The 19234-nt window shown below is 35.8% G+C and overlaps 2 protein-coding genes across 2 annotated transcripts in view; one reads left to right on the top strand and one right to left on the bottom strand.

Annotated features, from left to right (window-relative positions):
- LOC125812772 (rhodanese-like domain-containing protein 8, chloroplastic) overlaps positions 1-7739 on the top strand; it is a 28090-nt gene extending 20351 nt beyond the window's left edge. The window contains exons 6-8 of the mRNA XM_049492245.1: positions 4722-4825; positions 5583-5858; positions 7393-7739. Of these exons, the coding sequence (XP_049348202.1) occupies positions 4722-4825; positions 5583-5858; positions 7393-7525 (513 nt within the window). The 3' untranslated portion in view covers positions 7526-7739. The remainder of the gene's footprint in view (positions 1-4721; positions 4826-5582; positions 5859-7392) is intronic.
- Positions 7740-17566: 9827 nt separating this feature from the next.
- LOC125812773 (uncharacterized) lies at positions 17567-18766 on the bottom strand. The gene has a single exon (XM_049492246.1). The coding sequence runs from the start codon at positions 18764-18766 to the stop codon at positions 17567-17569; it is 1200 nt and encodes a 399-aa protein (XP_049348203.1).
- Between the last annotated feature and the right edge of the window lie 468 nt (positions 18767-19234).

The following is a 19234-nucleotide window of genomic DNA, read 5'->3' as shown; positions in this document are numbered from 1 at the left end:
AGAGAATAGAAATAAGAAGAAGAAGCTGAGAAGAAGTTGAGAAAGTTTGTTAGAATACCAGATTTGCGTTGTCCTTTCTCTCTCTCTACTGCATGTATTTGTTGTGATCTCAGTCAATCTCAGCCGTTGAGCTTCATTTAATAATCTCTAATCCTGACTCTTTAATAATTGCCAATTATTCCCTCCGTGTCTCTTTTTTTCACTAAACTCCTTCCGTCTATATTTGTATTCAAATATAAGTAAGGTTGTTATAGGAGGCCTTTGCAAGGGCTACAATGTAATTTTGGGCAAATATCTTACAACTCAACATAAGCTCTTAACTATGGTTTGGAGAGAGAAAAAGATTCTTTTTAGAGAATAAAATAGAGAATTTGGTTGGAGTTGATTGTCTGAAAAAATAGAGAACTCTATATTTGGAGAGTAAAATAAAGTGTAGGGTTGGAGATGCCCTCAAAGGGAGGAGGATTGCCCAAGCCTTAAAAGGAGTCCACCTATCACATTAACCACCAATATGGGACCTTTTGTCATTCTTTGATAGGATTGCTACTAAAGGTCTCAGTCCTCAACTAACGGGTGATCCTTCATTCCTAGGTCCGCTCGATGCTAAGTAAACTCGCAACAAAAACATGTAATAAAACTGTAAACAGTAATAATTTGATAATACTGAATATTACTAATTATAAGTGAATAGTTCATGAATTTTGATAACTGATAAATACCAATTGATTCTTTATCTGAAAGCATCCTAAATTTTGAAAACTAATAATTTGAGACATGCATGATCTAAAATAACATGGTTTTGAACCATAAAAATATCTATGTTTTGAGGGTTCATGAAAACACCATTTAGAGATACTAAATCATAGTTTGAAAACACATACTTGAACAATTTATGAAGACGAATGTGAATTAGAGTAGAAATCATACTTATCATAAAACTCTAACTGCTATAGAAATCATGAACTGAAAAGCTACGTTTTCTTTGGGACTCAATGGGTGGAAAGATACTCACTGATGAAATCCCACATACCTAGAATGGAAGCCCTAGCTCGAATTCTTGAATTGAAACTATGGAACCCTAGTTCTTGCTTGAGAGGAACATTGAGAGTACTGATCTTTGATTTTGGGTGGTATGCGTGAGAGGGGTGGTCGACTAATTACTTTTAATCCCACTTAGAATATGCCAAAACAACTTAGTTTAGGGATCAAAAGAGTAGTAAAAGACCAAAATTATCCCGACTAAAAATTGATTTCGGAAGGTTCTATGAGGTCATCTACTGTTCGTGATTCAATCTACGAACGGTAGATCCCTGTCCGTAGAACTTAGGCTGAAATACTGACTATCTGAAGTTTCATCTACTAGAGGCATCTACCACCCGTAGTCCCTTTTACGAGCCATAAAACTCCTTCGTAGAAATCAAGCTGAAATCCATGTTATAGGACTTTGATCTACAAACCAATCCATGACCTGTAAAAGAAATTATGACCCGTGGCTTGAGTCTGTAAATCTCAGTCCAAAATTCCTACTTCTGATTTGATCCACGAGCCTCATCTACGGTCTGTAGATGCTGCTCGTAACTCTCTTAAAATTCAGCAGTCTTCTTTTTTCCTGATTTCCCATGATTTGATCTGAATTTATGAATTTTTGAGGTGTTACAATATCTTCCCCTCGAGAACATTCGTCCCCTAATGGAGCCTAAATAAACTTAAAAGAGTAGGGAAAGATCTGCAATCCCAAGACTGCAAATTAAACATTGAAAACTGATGGAGTGAAGGTGAAAGGAGGATCTAGGGATAGTTCTCTTTTTTTTTCTTTTCTTTTCTTTATCTTTTGTTTATGCCCGACACACATGTGTGGAGGGAGGATATGATGTAAATTTTTGGATACCAGCTTTGAGCTGATGATTGATATACAAATGTTATCTTTATCAAAAAAAAAAACTGATGGAGTGACTGACTGTGAACTTAATGAAGACTGATCTGATTTCATGAACATGCAGGCATACTTAGATATGGGAATAACTGAAAGACATGTATCGAATATGGAGGAGCTATTACCTCACATTGGGACTGAACTGGAAGGAAAGAGGTAGGGGTACTTGGCCATCATATTTGCCTCTGCTTCCCAAGTTGCTCCCTTAACTAACTGGTTCCTCCAAAGAACCTTTACTGAAGCGACTTCCTTGATCCTCAACTTACGAACCTAACGATCAAGAATATCACCTGGGACCTCTTTTAAGAGAGATTATCCTTTACATCAACACTTTCTAAAGGCAGCACTGTAGTCGGATCACTAATGCACTTTTTCAACAAGGACACATGAAACACTGGATGCACCGATGCTAACTCTACAAGTAGATCCAACTCATAGGTCACATTATTAAAACGCCTCACAATTTGATAAGGACCAACATAACAGGGACTGATTTTTCATTCTTACCAAACCTCATCACCCCTTTCATGGGTGAAATTATCAGATATACCCAATCATCAATAGCAAACTCAAGCTCTCTTCTCCTCACATCTGCATAAAATTTCTGTCTGCACTGAGCCATTTGCAATCTTTTTCTAATAAGTTGAACCTTCTTCATAACCTCATGAATTGATTCAGGCCCTATCAAGGCCACTTCACCAACTTCAAACCACCCTATAGCAGGGCCATATGAATATTGGAGTAGTAACTGTTGTGTTGTTATAAGCAGACTCAATCAAAAGCAAGTGATCAACCTAATTACCTGTAAAGTTGATCACACAAGCTCTTACCATATCCTCTAAGGTCCGAATAGTCTGTTCGGTCTGACCATCTGTCTGCGGATGAAAAGTTGTGTCTACCTATTTAAAAAAAAAGCTTAACTTGAATACCAAGACCTTTTTGAAACGACTGTGGTTCCATCTATGGACCGTAGATCCTTGTCCATAGAACTTAGTTGAAATAGTGAGTCTCTAAAGTTTCATCTATGAGAGGCATCTATGACCCTAGTCCTTATTACGAACAGTAAAACCCCTTAGTAAAAGTTAGTATGAAATCCATGTTTCAGGACTTTAATCTACGAACCAATCCATGATCCGTAAAAGCAATTAAAACCCATGGTTTGGGTCCATAAATCTTAGTCCAAAATTCCTGCTTTTGAAGTTGATCTATGAACCTCGTCTAGAGCCTGTGGTTCCATCGACAGTCCATAAATGCTGCTTGTAAATCCTTTAAAATTCAACCGTCTATATTTTTTTTTTGATTTCCCATGATTTGATCTAAAGTTAGGAACTTTTGAGGTGTTACAATGGTCCATTTCAAGTCATTGAGTGACTTAATGACAATGCTTAAAAAGTTGCTCTACCCCCGGAGTATCAAGTCTACAATAATTTCAATGTGAGTGACCTTTCTCTATTTGATGTCCATGTTGGTGATGATCCAAATTTGAGGACAAATTCCTTTCATAAAAAAGAGAATGATATGACCCAAGTAGCCTCCAAACTATTTACAAGAAGCCAAGCACAGGAGTTGCAAGCCCTTCAAAGTTTATTTACGAAGATAAAAGTGTTTGGGCACATCTTGAGACCATCAAAAGGATTCCATATCATGTTTGTTGAATTAGTGGTTGAGACAAGGAAGGAGAGCACACTGCCTAGGAGTGACAATCGTCACCTTGGGCGTCGCTTGGTGGCCATGAAGGAAGCTCATGCCTTAAGGTGACGGTGGTGATGATGAGCTGTGACATCAGTGACGAGGTTAGATAGATTATCCTGAATATTGATGAACAATACATCATCATCATCATTCATCAGTTCACTTTAAAAAAATTAACAGAGTATACAATATGCAAAAGAAAGACAGAGAAAAGGAAAAAGAAAAAAACTCAACAGGGCAGGGCTTAGCAGGGCAGGGTGGGGCAGGACAATTTTTTAAAGAGATGCTAAACGGGTTAGGGCAGGGCTTGTCAAAATCTTAGTAGGTCAAGGTTTTCCCCACCCTGCCTGGCCCTAACCTGCCCTATTTGCATCCCTAGTTTTAGGAGATATAGAGGTAGGCTGGAAAAGTATTGAAATAGGTTATTAGACAGTATATGATACAATTTCAGCTTACTAAGGACATAACCTTAGATAGGAGGTTGTGGAGGACACAAATTAGGATGGAGGGCAAGTAGGTAGCAGTGTATTGTCCTATTATTTTTCCATACTAGTGGGTGTAGTATTGCTCCTGTAGTTTCCGGTCCTTCAATTTGTATTATCATCTGCTGTCTTGTTCTCTGACTATCATATTATGTTGTTGTAGTTATTGTCCTTTACTTTCTGCTATTTCCTGTACTTCTGTTACTTCATTTTCTGGACTGTTTTGGACTTGTTCTCTTGAGCCAAGGGTCTATCAAAAACCGCCTCTCTACCTGAGGTAGAGGTAAGGTCTTTGTACACTCTACCCTCCAAGGCCCTACTTTGTTGCATTATATTGGGTATGTTGTATTTTTGAATAATGTATCTGGCTAAAATCGACATATTGGGATGACATATGAAATTCAGTAGTTGCCAGGATAATATTCTGGTATTACTGTACCACTTTATATTCTCATTCATACTTGCACTGCTGCATGCTGCTATTTTACTTGGTTGTATGTCCATTGATATGCTTAAACATAAACATAGAAACTGTCATTTCCTGCACAAGATAATATCCAGGAATGTGTTTTTTTCTGTAAATATGACTAATATCTTGTTATCCTGTTTTGCAGGTGATTGCCTCAGATCCTTTAGCAGCCGTTGATAAGGAGAGAACTGATATATTGATGTACTGCACTGGAGGTATCCGCTGTGATGTATATTCTGCTATACTACGGTAAGCTGTAGATTTTTTGTATGTGTTATGTTCTCTCTCTCTCTATGTGCTAGAGCATAAATGTGTGAGATATTGGAACTTTGAGCTATCTCTTCAGTGACACCATAAGAATATCCAGTTTTCAGCTTTTCCTGGTTAAAGTACTTGGAATGTAAAATTTCTTGTCATCCACCCTCCACAAAAAGCAGTTACCTTCCAATAGTTTCTTTCCTATGACAGACTCTTGAGTGGAGAGAATAGCTATCTTCTGTGGGGGTGTTTGTACTTTTTATACTGCTCTTCTGCAAATACCATCTGTTGGTTAAATGAGCTACTTGACCCTCATTGGAAAGTCAACTTATTAATCAGGCTTCTATGGCTTGGTGATACTGGCACGCACTACGTGGAAATTGTTCAAGCCTTGACTTGATATGAATTCTAGTTGCATTAGTAAATAAGCTTCTTCAGTAGGCAAAATCAGTAGGATCTCTCAAATGAAATGTAAATATTGTTTTGAGCTAAAACCTATTGTCATATACTCGAAACTTATATTAGGTTGAGGATTATGTGCTGAAGCTGTGTAAGACTATCAAATGGCTATTCAGTTGCTCAACATAACTTATTATCTTAATATATGGGAGCAGACAACTGCAACATCACTAGAGTTGGTCTCTTCATTTATGTGTTGCACCATCTGGTGTTCACATATACCTTTGCATTTTACGTGAAAATGTTGTGTAAGTTCGTAGCTGACAACTTATTTTTGTTTTTACTACAGTAAGCAAGGTTTTAAGCGATTATATACCTTGAAGGGGGGTGTTTCTCACTATCTTGAGAGTGAAGGTTCTGTAAGATGGGTTGGAAATCTATTTGTATTTGATGCCCGCCTTTCTCTGCTACCTTCTACCTACAAGCCTGCGGTGGAGATCGAAGCAAGCACAATGCTAGAAGGCTCCCTGGATGACTCATTTGCGAAATGCTACATCTGTGGTTCACAAGTTTCTGAGCTGAGGCACCGCAATTGTGCAAACCTTGATTGCAACCTACTTTTCCTGTAAGACTAATCATTTCATCAATAAACATATGGATGGATGCTACTTTAATCAGTTATATTTGCACTCTCAAGCCTGTGTAGTGGATATATGTTTTGTTCTCCTTCCTAAATTCAGTTAATGAGAGACATTTTGGGTTATAGCGTTACATTTTTTAAAGATTGCATTTCCCATATATTAATTATAAAGATATAACACCTGAGCCTAACTCAACCAAAAAGCTAGCTCATGAGGGGAGGATCGCCGAAGCCCATATAAGCAAACCACCAGCCATTCCCCAACCATTGTGAAACTTTTACCCACTCTTAACACCCCCCTTCACACCTAGGCCCGACTGTAGCGTGGACCGGGAGCCCAAAAGAGGATGGACCTAACTCTGATACCATGTAAAGATATGACACCTTGGCCTAACTCAACACCAAAAGCTAGCTCATGAGGGGAGGATTGCCCAAGTCCATATAAGCAAACCACCAGTCCCCCAACCAATGTGAAACTTTTACCCACTCTAACATTAATACTATTAAGAACAATATTACAACAAAAAAGAAGAGCTAAGCTGCCACTCTCCTTACAACCCTTTGATGGATGGACATACCCATTCCATTTACAAAATTCATTTACATTCATCAATCTACCCATTTTGCAAAAACAATGCAGCTCCTCCTCCCTTACAAGAAGGTTCCAAAATCTGTACAAAGTGAAGAGGAGCAAAATATTTCACAAAATTTTATTTCCCAGTGGCCATGTGAATGCATTCTTCATCTGTTTGTGTCTATTGGAAGGCTTTTGAATTTTGTTCAACCTGTAAGGACCTATGTTTCCTTCGGCAGATCCTTAGAGTGATGGAATAAACACTCTTCAATTCTAGTGCTCCCCTTAACTAAAATTTCCTTGCCTTCTCTGAAACAGTGCTGAGTCAATATTGTCATCTGACTTATTATCTATCATGCTTCCTCAATTATCTGCTGTAAGTGCCATGGTGAATTTAAGTTTCTTTCAACATTTCAATGAATCACATTGCAGAATAACCTGATCAAATCTATTCTCTTTGCATGGCTTCAGCATAGTTAATACTGTCATACTCAAAAAGACAGGCGAAAGCCATCACCATATACCTTGGTGACACCACCAGTGACCATATGCGTGTCTACATTCATTTGTGTTTGGTTTAGCCCAGTTGAGCTCAGGTCTTTCTCACTTCACAATCACACATGATTCTTTGAGATATCACCATTTGTCTTTCACAGGACACTCCAGTTAATCCCATTTCCACTTTACACTAATACCTAATTTAGATGATGAATTGGAAAGACTTAGCTATTGGTATCAACTTTCCTCCAAGTCAATAGGAGAGCGAGCTTGATGTCTCTCGGCAAGGATTCTTTACTGTAAAACTTTTCTCTCTCCATCTCAAGTCATAGCGTAGGTTGCTGCTGTTCTTCTATGTGCTTTGTTTCAGTTGTTTAAACACTAAAGCATACATTAAATGAAAGTGAGTACTTATATTTGATCTAATACTTGATTGGTTTTGTGCAGATGTTGTGCAGGCTGTGTGAAACATTTAAGGGGATGCTGCTGTATTCAATGCACATCTGCTAGTCGACTTAGGCCGGTCCTGACAGGTCATCAGAGATACCAAAAATGGCATAATTATCGTGATTTTGAGTAACAAAGCCGGTGACATCTTGATCAGTGATTGGTGTCCAAATTTTTGAAAGTGTGTCGTTCTGGCAATGAAAATGTAGATCTCCAGTACAGTAAATTGTTGGCGAGACTTAATGGCAAATCAAGGGGAAAAGTTACTCTATTCTTTACCTACTACAAATTCAATGTTACCCGAAGCCTAAGGGATCAACTGAAGGTTCCATAAAGACTAATGTTCACTTGTATTGATTGAGTTTGTGTTTTTCCTTTAAGAGAAAATTACATCCCGAATATCTTTGGGCTATCTAGTTACAAAATATGTACAGAGTGTAGAGGTAGTATATAATTTAATACGAATATGCATAAATTACACATACCTATACAACCGAGTGTATACTTGAGCGATAATGTTAAACTAGAAGGTGAAATGGTACATATTGGCAACTATCCCTTTCTTTAATGCGGGATGTATGTCCATCAGACTGAAATCGGGTTGTTAAGCCTCCCTTTAAGTAGAAAATATTAGGAACATCATACAGTTTTGGAAGTGTCTTTTCACTGATAATTAGATATTGAAAGTTTCATTTCGTTGGGAAGTAGTATCACTTTGTTTGCAAATATAGATTAGTTTGCAGTGTTTTACTATCCATCATCCAAAAATTAGATTTTTTGGTTGAAAAACAAGTTGCCACATATAAGTGGTCTTCTTCTTTTTCAATAGTGACTTGGGCAACTGTTTGATCTTTTTGAAATTTTCTTTTGCAAATCACAATTTCATGACCAAGTTTGTAGATCTTTCATTGTGCATCTGGTCTTTTTCAACATTTATATGAAGGATGTCCATTTTTGCCACAAGGCTGACAAGGTAGGTAATTCTTTAAGAATTTACCCATGCTTTGAGTTTTGTGGCCGGTTATTAATGCTCCTTCAACCATACCATCTTGCCGCATAAGCCTCCTTTGTTCTTGTGCCTGCAAAGAATTTAACAATTCTGGCAAGGTAATTTTGGACAGATCTTGTGTGTTTTTTAAGATAGTTATACACGTTTCATATCTTTCAAGCACTGTAACAAGAATCTTTTCAACAATTTTTGTATCTTTAAATTTAGTGGCTAGTAACCTTACGTTGTTGACAATACCAAGCAATTTGTCAGAGTATTCCTTGATTGTTTCTGAGTCTTTCATTCTTTGCAATTCGAATTCCCTCATTAAATTTAATACCTTCATTCCTCGTATTCATTCATCTCCAACATATTCGTTTTAGATAATTTCAAATTTCTTTTGGTGATGTGAGAGTCATGATTTTTGTGAAAATAGTTGTCGAAATAACAACAAATAAAGTTGCTTTTGCCTTGGACTTAATGGTATTCTTTTCCTTGTGACTCTTGATTTGGGCCACAATGGGATTGTTTGGCAGCAGGTTAATTTCATAATCCTCTTCCACGGCTTCCCAAATATCAAGAGCCTCCAAGTAGGTTTCCATTCTCACAGCCCATAATTGATCACCATAAAAAATAGGAGGAACAATTCATGAAAAACTATTTTTGGAATTCATTTTTTTACTCACAGATCCCTCAAGAAGAAGGCTCTAGATACCAATTGTTATTTTTTTAATAAAGAAATTAAGAAAATAACAGAGAAACACTTTGAGAGAAAAAAAATATTGCAGTATTATCAAAGAGAATTATTTTATTAAATAATTCAGAGACATACATTTATAAATATAATTCCTAACTAAATATAAAAAAATATGCTACTAACTTATAAGTAAAAAATAAATAACAAATAAAAAGAACTAACTCCCAAATTCAAATCATATAGGACTCTAATAACATTATTTAAAAATCCTTTAAGTAGCTAACTATTTTATTTCTGCAATATCCTGAGACATATTCTCAACACTTTCATTAACCTACATCAACGCTCTTTTTTCCTACGGTCTATCATGTGTAGTAGTTCAGTTATTTTAATGTCATTGTTTTCAAGCACCTATTATTATGATCTTCCCATCACTACAAGAAAACAATCATTTAGCTACAGACGCAAATCCTAGCTAAAGTGATAAAATCCCTAGCGAATGTAAATTTAGCTAGGAAAATGACCCTAGCAGACTTTCAAAGCTAAAGCTCTTAGCTAATTTTTAGCTAGCAGATTATGTCATTCCTAGCTAATTTAGCTAAGATATCTCTGCTAGGCTCTTTCCGTAGCAAACATTTTGCTACGATGTATACTAGCTAAATTCATAGCAAAATTTGCTTGGTCAGTGTTGACTTTACTAAGACTTAGCAAGGAATTACCCTATCTAAACTTACAAATTCTCTAGCTATTTTTCAAATTTTACTTGGAATATTTTCTTAGCTAAATGACTAGCTAAAAATAGCTAGGGATACTTTCAAGATAAATTTGGCTAGAAATTGTATGACGAAATACAAATATAATTTTCTATATTTGACACAAGAAGAAAAACATTGTTAAATCTAATCAATTTTTCAAAATAAGCACAATCTAATCAATTTTTCAAAATAAGCACAATCTAATCAATTTTTCGAAATATCATCAATCCTTGAATAGTGAAGTACATGTTTCCACCAACTGTTTCTATCCAAGTTTTTCAGTAATTGCTCCTCCGAAACCATTTTCAATAAATTCACATCATCTTCATTAGTTTTTTCTCCTTCATCTTCTCCATTTGTGGTCGTGTTTCTCTCCATGTCTCTGTCATCTACTTCAAGACCTTCTTCATTCCTTATTGTTGAAGTCTCACCCACCTTATCCTTAATTATATTTGTAAATGTATTCTGAAAAAGAATAAAGTAATTAGCTATTACATGGTATAAGAAAGCTATCAAGTTGCAAAAGGTGCTATGAAAGTACTCAAATTTATTCTGTAACAGAATAAATGGACAACAAGAAATAATCTTATCTAATTAAAGGACTAGAATACTCTAATTGATGAAGTAAACAATGAAATATATATTTGAACTAATACAAGAACATCTTTTCTAAATGCTCTATTGAAACCATATAGGTTCCTTATTTAAACCATAAGGTAGAATGAGAGTCAGGCAGAAACAAAATACAATGAGTTCAATAAGAAATATACAGATGGGAAGAAGTTTAGAACAACCTGTTCATGTTGAACTGTACTTCCACCACTGGTATGCCTTTAACCTATAACCCATCAAAGATAATTGATGGACGACCAGTAATTGTATTAAAGGCACCAGAAATAGTGAAACAGACCAATGTATGAAATAATGCTCTAGTGATGTATACGTTGTGAAACACCTTTCTCCTACATGAACAATTACATTAATGGGTACTACAATTTTGTTTTTGTACTTGAGTTATATTACCACAATGCAGGCTGCTACATGTGAAATTCTAAAACCAAAACGATAGAGATGAAGTCCTGTTCACTTGCCCTAAATCTGGATTTTATGGATGCCTGGTGAAATGACTATTCTGATGGAAGAAGTACATGATCATTTTATGCATATAACGGTAGCAAGTAAGTGTTCCAATTTTTATTGTCTGCTAACAGTAATCTATGCCAAAAATTGTAGAGAGGAAAGGAGAAACTTATGGAACGAATTACTTAGAATAGGTTCTATCATCACTGAATCTTGGTGTATTTGTGGCGATTCCTATTCTCCCTTGCTAGATTTGGAATGACTGAAGGGCCAACAGGTAAGTGAATCTAAACAAAAAGACTTTCAACAAGTAATAAATGCATTAAATCTTACAAATATGAAATCTATTGGAAGAAGGTATACTTGGACAAATTGTAACATATGGAGTAGACATACCAATACTACTAATAAACTTGAAACTCATTGTATAATCCTAGCAAGAAATTTCGGTGCCACACCTACATCGGTTCTTTTCCTTTTCTGGCCATTATGGGGCAGTAATTGTTATCCCATTTGTCTTCACACATTGAGGTAGCCTATTGATTCTTAGTTGCAACCCTTTTCCAATGAAGTTGTCATTGTTATCTCATTTCAAACACCTTTTTGGCACTCTATAGGTCAACTAGCTATCTCAGACCATTTAAGAAGTTTTTTGGCGAATAAATTACTTTTCAACAACTTTCTTAGGCAAACACACTACTTCAGCACTGCTAGTACCATTTTCTTTGTGAAAGCCCAAAATCCCACTAAGTCGTGATGACAAGTGACACCTAACACTCCTACCCATCAATCTTGAAGTAACAATGATACAAGGACGCCATAACATAATAATGTCTAATACAAAAATATAAGTGAAATTGAATACAACACGGAAATAGTCGATATGCCCCCAAAATGACAGGCACGTGAACCATGACATATGACATAATCTGTAAGCAGATAATAGAGCATAAAAACACTTGTACATACATGTAACTGCCAACAAGCCTTAAAACACATGACTAGTACATATGACCTGACATTCAACTGTACACATGATTACTTATTGTCACGCCCCGAGGTTATCCCTTAGACATAACACGAGACTAGGTTCACTAGTGGCTTCAAGCTAACCCTTAGTCTGACATATATCAAGCATGCTGAAAATATATCTAAGTAAATCATATACTATGCGGAAGCTAAAAACAATGGATATCTAAAAAAGGGGAAAACCCATCTAGTCTAAATATATAGAACATAATAAGAGTTCAATGATGATTGAAACAACACTTAACAACTCTAGTTGAATCTACTACTATGTATGAAAAGCCTCTAACTGGATTGAGTTGTTGGGACATGCCCCCAGCTAAGTCTAACAAGAATGAAACAGAAAAAATAAAAACTAAAAGATAAAGCATGCGTATTGTCCTCGAAGTATGAGGACTTACCACCAAAGATGCTAAAGTCGGAGTGAGGATCGAACTAAGCGTGATCTGGATGCTGAGTGCTTGAACCTACATCATAAAACGATGTAGCGCAAAGTATGATTTTGTACTTGGAATGTACTGAGCATGAAGGATATAGATATGCTAAGTTGAACAACGTATATAAGCTTAACAATGCATAATTGAGCAATGATCACCAACACACTTCATAAGCATAGAGACATCGAAAATTGGATGCACTGTTACCAACTCATTCGGCAAGTCTAACTCATAAGCAACCTTGCCAATGCGTCTCAAAACCTAATATGGGCCTACATATAAAGGACTAAGTTTCCCCTCCTTACCAAACCTCAATACACCCTTCATGGGTGAGATTTTCAAGTAAACCCAATCGTTAAACTCAAACTCTCGATCATTTCTCCTCATATCGGCATATGACTTTTGCCGACTTTGAGTCATTTTTAACTTTTCCCTTATAAGTTGAACATTCTCCATGGCCTATTGTACCAACTCGAGACCTATTAGAGCAACTTCACCATCCACAAACCATCCTATTGGAGATCTACACCTCCTACCATATAAGGCCTCAAATGGAGCCATATCAATACTCGAGTGATAACTATTATTGTAAGAAAACTCAATCAATGGGAAATGGTCATCCCAATTGAACTTAAAATCAATCACACAAGCCCTTAACATATCTTCCAAAGTTTGGATAGTATGATCCGCTTGCCCATCGATTTGGGGATGAAAAGTCGTGTTAAGCTTAACCTTAGTGCCAAGAACCTTTTGGAATGACTTCCAAAAATGAGAAGTGAATTGGGTACCACGATCAAAAATAATGGACAAAGGCATTCCATGCAACCTTACCATTTCTCTCAATTACATCTTGGCATAGTCCTCTACCGAATAGGAAGACTTGACGGAAAGAAAATGAGCCAATTTCGTCATCCGATCTACTATCACCTAAATTGAGTCATGTTGTTGCCGGGTGCGAGCCAAACCAACTATAAAGTCCATATTCAAGTCTTCCCACTTCCAAGTAGGAATACTAATGTCTTGGGATAAACCTCCCGGTTTCAACCTTTACTTGTTAGCAATCTGGACACTTTGCCGAAAATCCCAAAATATCCTTCTTCATCACATTCCACCAATAGACCACCCATAAATCACGGTACATCTTGGTGGCTCCCGGGTGAATGGAATACTGCAAACTATGGGCTTCTATGAAAAATTGTTTCCTCAAGTCATCCACATTTGGAACACATAACCGGCCTTTGTATCTAAGTACACCATATGCCCCTTGGGAGAAAGCCTCAACGGATTTCTTAAGCACCAGCTCTTTCAATTCTACCAAAATTGGATCAAGAACTTTCTTGGATTTCACATCCGTCACAAAAGACAATTCGGAACCATTGTGAACTATAACACCACCTTTGGTGGAGTCCACTAGTTAAACACCTAATCGGAATAATATATGAACATCTCGAAATAACACTTGCTTTTCTTCTTCAATATGAGCAACACTACCAATAGATAATCTACTAAGAGCATCCGCTGCTACATTAGCTTTACCGGGGTGATAAAGAACACCCATGTCATAATCCTTCAATAACTCAAGCCACATTCTTTGGCGAAGATTTAGATCTCTATGATTAAACACTTATTGCAAAGTCTTATGGTCGGTAAACACATCTACATGTACTCCACACAAATAGTGTCTCCAAATCTTTAAGGAAAAAATGACAACCGCTAACTCAAGGTCATAAGTAGGATAATTCTTCTCGGGGATTTTAATTTGCCTTGAGGAATAGGCAATAACTCTCCCATTTAGCATAAGCACACACCCTATCCCAATTTTCGAGGCATCACAATAAACCACAAAACCTTCCATCCCTTCTGGTAAGGTCAACACTGGAGCAGAAGTAAGTCTATCTTTCAACTCTTAGAAGCTCTTTTCACATGCTTCAGACCATATAAACTTAGCCTTCTTTTGACTCAAAGTCGTCAAAGGAGAGACAATTGAGGAGAACCCTCAACAAACCTTCTATAGTAACCGGCTAAACCCAAGAAACTTTTAATATCCGTAGGAGTTAGAGGTCTAGGCCAACTCTTGACCACATCCGTCTTCTTAGGATCTACCTTAATACCCTTACTTGAAATAATATGACCAAGGAAAGCTACAGACCTTAACCAAAATTCACATTTGCTAAACTTTGCAAAAAACTTGTTGGTCCTTAAGAACTTGCAATACGATTCTCAAATGATCAATATGCTCATCCTCTCTCCTTGAGTTGATCAAAATATCATCAATGAACACAATCACAAACATGACAAGGTATTGTCTAAACACATTATTCATCAAATCCATAAACACCACTGGAGCAATAGTCAACCCAAACAACATTACCAAAAACTCATAATGACCATACCGAGTTCAAAGAGCCTTCTTTGGAATGTCATCATCTTTCACCCTGAATTGGTTATAACCCGATCGAAGATCAATCTTAGAGAAATAGCTTGCTCCTTGAAGTTGGTCAAATAAATAATCTATCATTGGGAGAGGATACTTATTGTTAATGGTCACCTTGTTGAACTGTCGATAATTGATACACATACGAAGAGAACTATCCTTCTTTCTAACTAACAAAATAGGAGCACCCTATGAAGAGATACTCAGTCGATTGAAACCCTTATCCAACAAATCTTTCAATTGTTCTTTCAACTCCTTAAGTTCTACTGGAGCCATACGGTAAGGAGGAATAGAAATAGGCTACGTATCGGGAAGAAGGTCAATACAAAAGTCTATTTCCCGCTCGGGAGGAATATTGGGTAAATCACTTGGGAACACTTCTGGAAACTCATTAACAATGGGGACCGACTCGAGAGAAGGGGTTTCAGAATCCACATCCCTCACCCTAACTAGATGATAAAATAAACCCTTAGAAATTATCTTTCTAGTTTTAAGATAAGAGACAAACTAACTCTTAGGCATATAATTTCCCCCCTTCTACTCAAGGATAGGCTCATTGAGGAACTGAAACTTGACTACACAGGTTCTACAATCAATAGAAGCATAACATAAGTGCAGCCAATCCATACCCAAGATAACATCATATCTAACATAAGAAGCTCTACCAAGTCAACAAGAGTAACTCTATGGATAAGGAAATGGGACATTTTTTACAGACCCTCTTAGCCACAATATAATCACCAACAAAAGTAGAGATAGAAAAAGGTTCTAGCAACACATCCGGAAGAACATCAAACCTCATAGCCACATATGGCGTCACAAAATACAAGGTAGCACTGGGATCAAGTAAAACATATACATCAAGTTGGAAAACTTTCAACACACCGGTAACCACACCAGGAGAACCCTCCTGTTCACCTAGAGTCTGAAGCGCATAGAAGCGGTTTTGCTTAGGAGCATTGGAACCCGCACCACTAGTAGTAGCTTGCTTGCCCCTCTGTTCATTTCGTCGCAAGCATAGGACAATCCCTCATTTTGTGACCACTCTTACCACAACCAAAACAACTATCCGTGCCGGCTTCCACACTTAGCACAATTAGACCTAGGCAATAAAGATCCACTACCATTACCTCCTTAAAGCATAGGGTTAGACACACTTTCTTTGTTGAACTTAGGAGAAGCATTGGAGGAATCTTTATCGGAAAACCTTTGTCGGAATCAAGGACGACCTTGTCCCTCGGACCTTGAATGTGAGAAATTTCCATCTCCGGTCTTAGCTCTCTTTACCTCTCTAGACTTTTTCTTAAGTTTTTCCTCCTCAATTTGTTGCATGCACCATGAGACGAGAGATGTCCAGATAGAGTAGAAATGGAAATGTTAAAATTTAACTTAAGTGATTTAGAAATCCAATATACTGATTAATGATAAATCAAGAATACTTAGAATATTGGCAACAAACTATAATAGATATTACTTTATTAAGTAATTTAATTAAAGAAAACATAGAAACATTTCAACAAACTCACGACATACAATACATAGTGTATATATTAGAAAACATAAAAGAAATTATAAGATTAATACCTTTAGAAAAGATGTATTATGACAAAATTAATTCATAATATATTTATGAATCGGGACCCTTTAATTAAATTACTTAATAAAGTAATATCTATTATAGTTTGTTGCCAATATTCTAAGTATTCTTGATTTATCATTAATCAGTATATTGGATTTCTAAATCACTTAAGTTAAATTTTAACATTTCCATTTCTACTCTATCTAATTTGAATTCATACCATTCCTGGTTCATTAATTCTTCTTCTTCTTCTTCAAATATCAGCTGCCATATCATTTGTTTTAGTTCCGTAATTTCTATGTTTCTTAATACATACAAGATTAATATTTTATATGCTAATATCATTTCGTCATGCAAATTAGGCATAATAATTTCAAAACATAATTCCCTTATACCATAGTCTTGATGAATATTATTCATATTAGATTACTATAAACTAGATTATTTTCAACATGTTTTCCGGTCACTGTTAACATCGTACTTTCGAAAGTATTTTCTTCCTAACAGCGCCTCAACTATGTTTACTCCCCTCACGGCTTCTTGCCTATGGTTTCAACTTTAGGATGACATAGTCTGGAAGTTTTCCTTTCTTTCCTCATGTTAACAAACTAGAAAACATCTAAAAATAATTCTAGTATATAATAACTAATATAAATTCTATTCTATCATTACTATGATATTCAGGAATTAATAAATTTAGTTATGCATAATCATAAATGTATATACCTGTGTAGTATCTTCACTATTTGGATCCATAGCTTAACTGAAACTTTAGATTTTTATTGAGAATATTTTTGTTTACAAGAGAGGCTTGCTTTCCGTGTAGAAAGTCTTGCCTCTATATGCCATAATGGCTACCTATTTATACACATATAGTAACCTTACTATGGTTACTTTATTCCTACTATGATTACTTTACACCTAACTATAGTTACTTTACTATTCCTACTTTTGTACATATTCCTACTTAGACTAACACGTTAGTGCTTCTTTACATCTGCACTACTTTACAAAGTCAACAAAATGACAAACAACTTTACTTTACATTTTGTACATAATATTTCTATCTTAACACGTTACTACTATCTTTTCTTTTCATAAAGTAGCTCCACTTAGCAAAGTAGCTCCACTTATAGCTTTTTCTTTTTATCTTTGTCGGTTTTGTCACTTCCTTTTTTTTACTCTAGCTGCACGTCTGGGATCACATTATCTTCGCCTTGACATTTGGAACATTGATGATCCGGATATTTATGGCCAATAGTTTTGCAGTATCTGGTCATTATTTCTGAAGAGATAAAATCTTTCCATATAGCTCTTGTTGTAGGTTGTTGCTCAGGTTTTAGTAGACTTAGTGCCCATTGCCTGAGTTCTTCCATATCTGCTGCTCTAAATTCTCGATAATTTGAATATATCATTGTTTGTTCCCGTGAATAATAACTCCATATTGAATTGTTGTTCAAATAATTAGATGTTAGCTCATTCAGTATAGTAGCTATTCCAATAATCCTTTTTCCTGCATAGAATGCTGGTATCTCTACTTTTTGTATCTCCTCTTGCTCCTCTATTTTTTCCAGTATAATCATTTCTCTGGTTAGTCCAATTTTTATGACTTGTATAATCGGTTTTATCTCGTCGTAAAGTATTTCTGCTGGTGCTGAATAAAACTTTATATAAAACAAAGTTCCTTTAGTTATTCTCTTGTAGTTCATGAATGCTTTATGTAACTCTGGTATCGTAGCTATTTCATCTCCAGTTTGGGTATATACTGTGTTCAATAATCCATAGTTATAGCAAGTTGCTATTAGGTTTGCATTTGTCTTAGGTAAAGCGATTAGTTTATTATATCCTTGCAAAGCTTGGGTAATATAATCTTCATGTGGATTTTGGGTGGTTTTTGATCTGGGGTTTTTATTTAAAAAGGTTTGTATTTTGTGGATATTTTCTATGTATGCTCTGGTTATATGGTTATAGTTTTTTTTGTCCTGGTTTAGACTTTCCTTATAGGTATTTATTTGAGGTGGTACAAATATGGGGTTTTGTTTTTTGGGTATAAATGGTTTTTCGAATATCTTGTTCATATTTGTATTGACATATCTTTTCTCCTCTTTTGTAGATGATGTGCTACCTGTAGCTGCATGTAATAAATTGTTAGCTTGGGTTTTTCGGTGTTTCCCAGCGTCACCTTTTAGCTCTGGAATTTTTAAGTCTTCCGATCGACTTAGCTCCGCATATTTACCGTCATGCTGCTGACCTTTCATTTTCTCTTTGTCCATATTATCTATCTTTGTACAAAACATTGCTATAGCATTGAATATTTTTTCATCTTTGTCTAGGTCCGTCTGTGTAGCTTTGTCTTGATATGTAGTCTGCAATGACATTTTTGTTAGTACTTATTACTTCTATTGTAAATGTAAAATTCTGTATATTTAATACTAGTCTTCGTATTTCTTTTGTTGTTACTGAATCTTGTATCTTCCTTGTAATCCACCATTTCACCTGCGTATTATCTGTTCTTACAATGAACTTATTATATACTATATATGGTTCAAAAGCTAATAAACATTTATATAGTGCATATAATTCTTTTCTATTTATTTCCCATTTTATTTCAGGATTTGTAAATGTTCCTGAGTAGTATCTACAATGATGTTCTAGTTTTTCTTTTTCATATTTATATTTTAATACTCCTCCGTAACTTATTTCACTAGCGTCTGATTCTACTATGTATATAAATTTTTTATTTTCATCTGGAAAATATAATTTAGGTAACTTCTTACATAATGATTTTATTTTTTGTATTTGTTCTTGATCCTTTTTATCAAACTAATATTCTACATCCTTCTTTA

The sequence above is a fragment of the Solanum verrucosum genome, unplaced genomic scaffold (assembly GCF_900185275.1).
Source record: "Solanum verrucosum unplaced genomic scaffold, falcon-dt-bn FXZP01000204.1, whole genome shotgun sequence".
In the NCBI taxonomy this organism is placed as follows: domain Eukaryota; kingdom Viridiplantae; phylum Streptophyta; class Magnoliopsida; order Solanales; family Solanaceae; genus Solanum; species Solanum verrucosum.
Note: the sequence above shows the minus strand (reverse complement) of the source record. Positions and strands in the feature narration are given on the sequence as shown.

Excerpts from the sequence above, each read along its gene's own strand:
- LOC125812773 (XM_049492246.1), bottom strand. The coding sequence starts at position 18,766 with ATGTCATTGCAGACTACATATCAAGACAAAGCTACACAGACGGACCTA.